The sequence below is a fragment of the Pistacia vera genome, unplaced genomic scaffold, assembly GCF_008641045.1.
Source record: "Pistacia vera cultivar Batoury unplaced genomic scaffold, PisVer_v2 Contig306, whole genome shotgun sequence".
Lineage (NCBI taxonomy): Eukaryota > Viridiplantae > Streptophyta > Magnoliopsida > Sapindales > Anacardiaceae > Pistacia > Pistacia vera.
Window position 1 is genome coordinate 472,002 of NW_022196120.1, and position 2,283 is coordinate 474,284.

The window sequence follows — 2,283 nt, forward strand, 5'->3', positions numbered from 1 at the left end:
TAGACTTTCGAAATACAGAAAGGGAAAGATGGCATGCTACCACTTACCCCAACTTGTGATATGGAAAAAAATGGCTAGGAGTTCCAGTTCCAACAGTCTTATAATTGCCATATTGACCATTTAATCCTATCATCCAGGCACTTGCAGCATTTAGAACACACAAAACACTTCTGGTTATGCCATTTTATTTAATTTTGGTTTTGCTTTTATTTAAAGTTTTATTTATGAAGTCACTAGTATGACCATATTCATATATACCAAATTGAGAATAAAAAGAAACAAAATTTCTCCTCTTTTGTCAGAATACCAAAAGTTAAGGTGCTTAACTTAGGCAGCTGCAACTGGTCGACATAAACTGGGTTAGTGTCACGGGTCAAAAAAATTTCAACATCTAGCGGCGCCGAACGACAACTACTGATATCCGAGCAGGTTACTTGAGAAATGAATGTGCTATCTGTAAATGTAACCGACAATCTAACAATGAAAAAGGGTTAGACATTATTGATGTTATTACGCAGTAACAGTCGGCAGCTGCAAGCAAGATGAGGAGGCAGCTACTATTGTTGGAATGCTCAATTTTTGGTGAGGGAAGGGCTCATAAATTGAAAGTTCTGTTGCTGCCTGAATAGTATTCTGTCAAACATTTCGATTTTTGATGGCTATATTACACACTCACATTCTGCCGTTTCAAGTCTTATTTAACTGCTGTATATCAAGTATTTAAGTGCTGCACAGTGGCACAGCAACAATATGTTGGAGCATGACATTAAGGAACCTCAAATTTAGGCCGAGGATGAACCTCTTGTTGCTGTTTGGGCACAAGGGTTACTCTCCAATCTAGAAAGCCCGAATTCATTTGGGTCAATACGCCCCTAGTTTAGTCTGGGCTAAGGGTTCCGTTTATCCCCTAGTTCGACCTGCCTTCCTAACCTGTGTCGGACTTTCTTTTGTTTGACTGTTAAATAAGTTGATTACAAGTCCATTGCGTATTTGGAAATTCTTTGTGCCAAAACGTGTATACCTAATCAATAATCCCTCTTCATATCTGGACAAAAGAAATCTTCTGTATCCAAAATTGGACTAATGTTAAATGTTCATCAACAATTAGAAGGAACAACTTAATTCAGCAATCACAACATATAATACTTTAATTATCTGATACACAGACTTCCATGTCAGATTACATAAACAAATTGGCTGAGGATATTGATTTGCATCCTGAATATAAACATAATTGGCTAAGAACATTGAAGCTCATCCTGAATACCATTGGATGTCTTGTTACTTGTATACTTGTTATACATCTGGATCAAACACCGAACTACGAAAGGCACAGCAGCCGCAAGCAAGATGTATCGAAATCTGACAGATTCAATAGGCGTAACAGCAAAAAGAGCAGATCCATAAGTTACTATCATTGCACCAGTGGCAACCCATATCTCGAAATGAAAAGGAAACCTATATGTGAGCGAAACAATAACAAGTATGGATGTAGAAAGAGCCACGGTGTTAGAAATCAAGAAAACATAGTAGGCTTCATTTTGAGCAGCATAAATAGCCCTGCCGGGAACATGTCCATTATTATCATCTTGCCAAACACCACCAGGAGGGTTGACTCCTGCTTGAAAAGTCACTGCAGCAATCAGAGTGACAACAATCAGGAGCACATTCCGGGCATCACTTGGCGAGTCCCTGCCTTCTTCATACCGGAAATATTTAAACCAGCCCTCCCAGTACTCAAAGAAGGGTGAGACGACATTGGTATACAATTTCTTGAGCAATGAAAGTTAAGGATGCCAAAACTATATTGCCTTCCAAGATGTTCAAATAGAAACTTAATTCTGACTGAGTCCATTATCTTAACATATTTTTTTTTTTTAACGTAATAAATTATATATTGAAGTCAATCTATATATACACATATGTTTGAGAAGGGAAAAGGAAAAGTAATATGTCCTTGTTATAATATAAGAAGGTTGGTGCGTGTTGACCAAATCCGGCAAGTCCCTGCTTACAAGTCTTTGGCTTTGTTAGGAGCGAGCAACCACGAAGGAACAAGATGCTTTTGAATTATTGAATTTGAATATTAACATCATATATATGCTGATATATCCGACTGTAAAATAAGTATTTAAGTGTTGTTAATGGTAGAATTTGGAATTAGAGGTTTAAGCCGTTTACCATATTTGAGTAGTCAATATGTAAGTGTAAAGATACGTAGTAAAGGAGGACTAACCATTAACTTAAGGTTTGAGTTAGTATGTCCCATTCATGTCCATATCA

General features: G+C 37.3%; 1 protein-coding gene across 1 annotated transcript; it reads right to left on the reverse strand.

Annotated features, from left to right (window-relative positions):
- Positions 1 to 1,066: 1,066 nt before the first annotated feature.
- Positions 1,067 to 1,778, reverse strand: LOC116135952 (the record flags this gene model as incomplete). Its single annotated transcript, XM_031421658.1, has 1 exon — positions 1,067 to 1,778. A coding segment is annotated over one exon (540 nt), but the record flags the coding sequence as incomplete, so codon positions are not given.
- Positions 1,779 to 2,283: the final 505 nt, after the last annotated feature.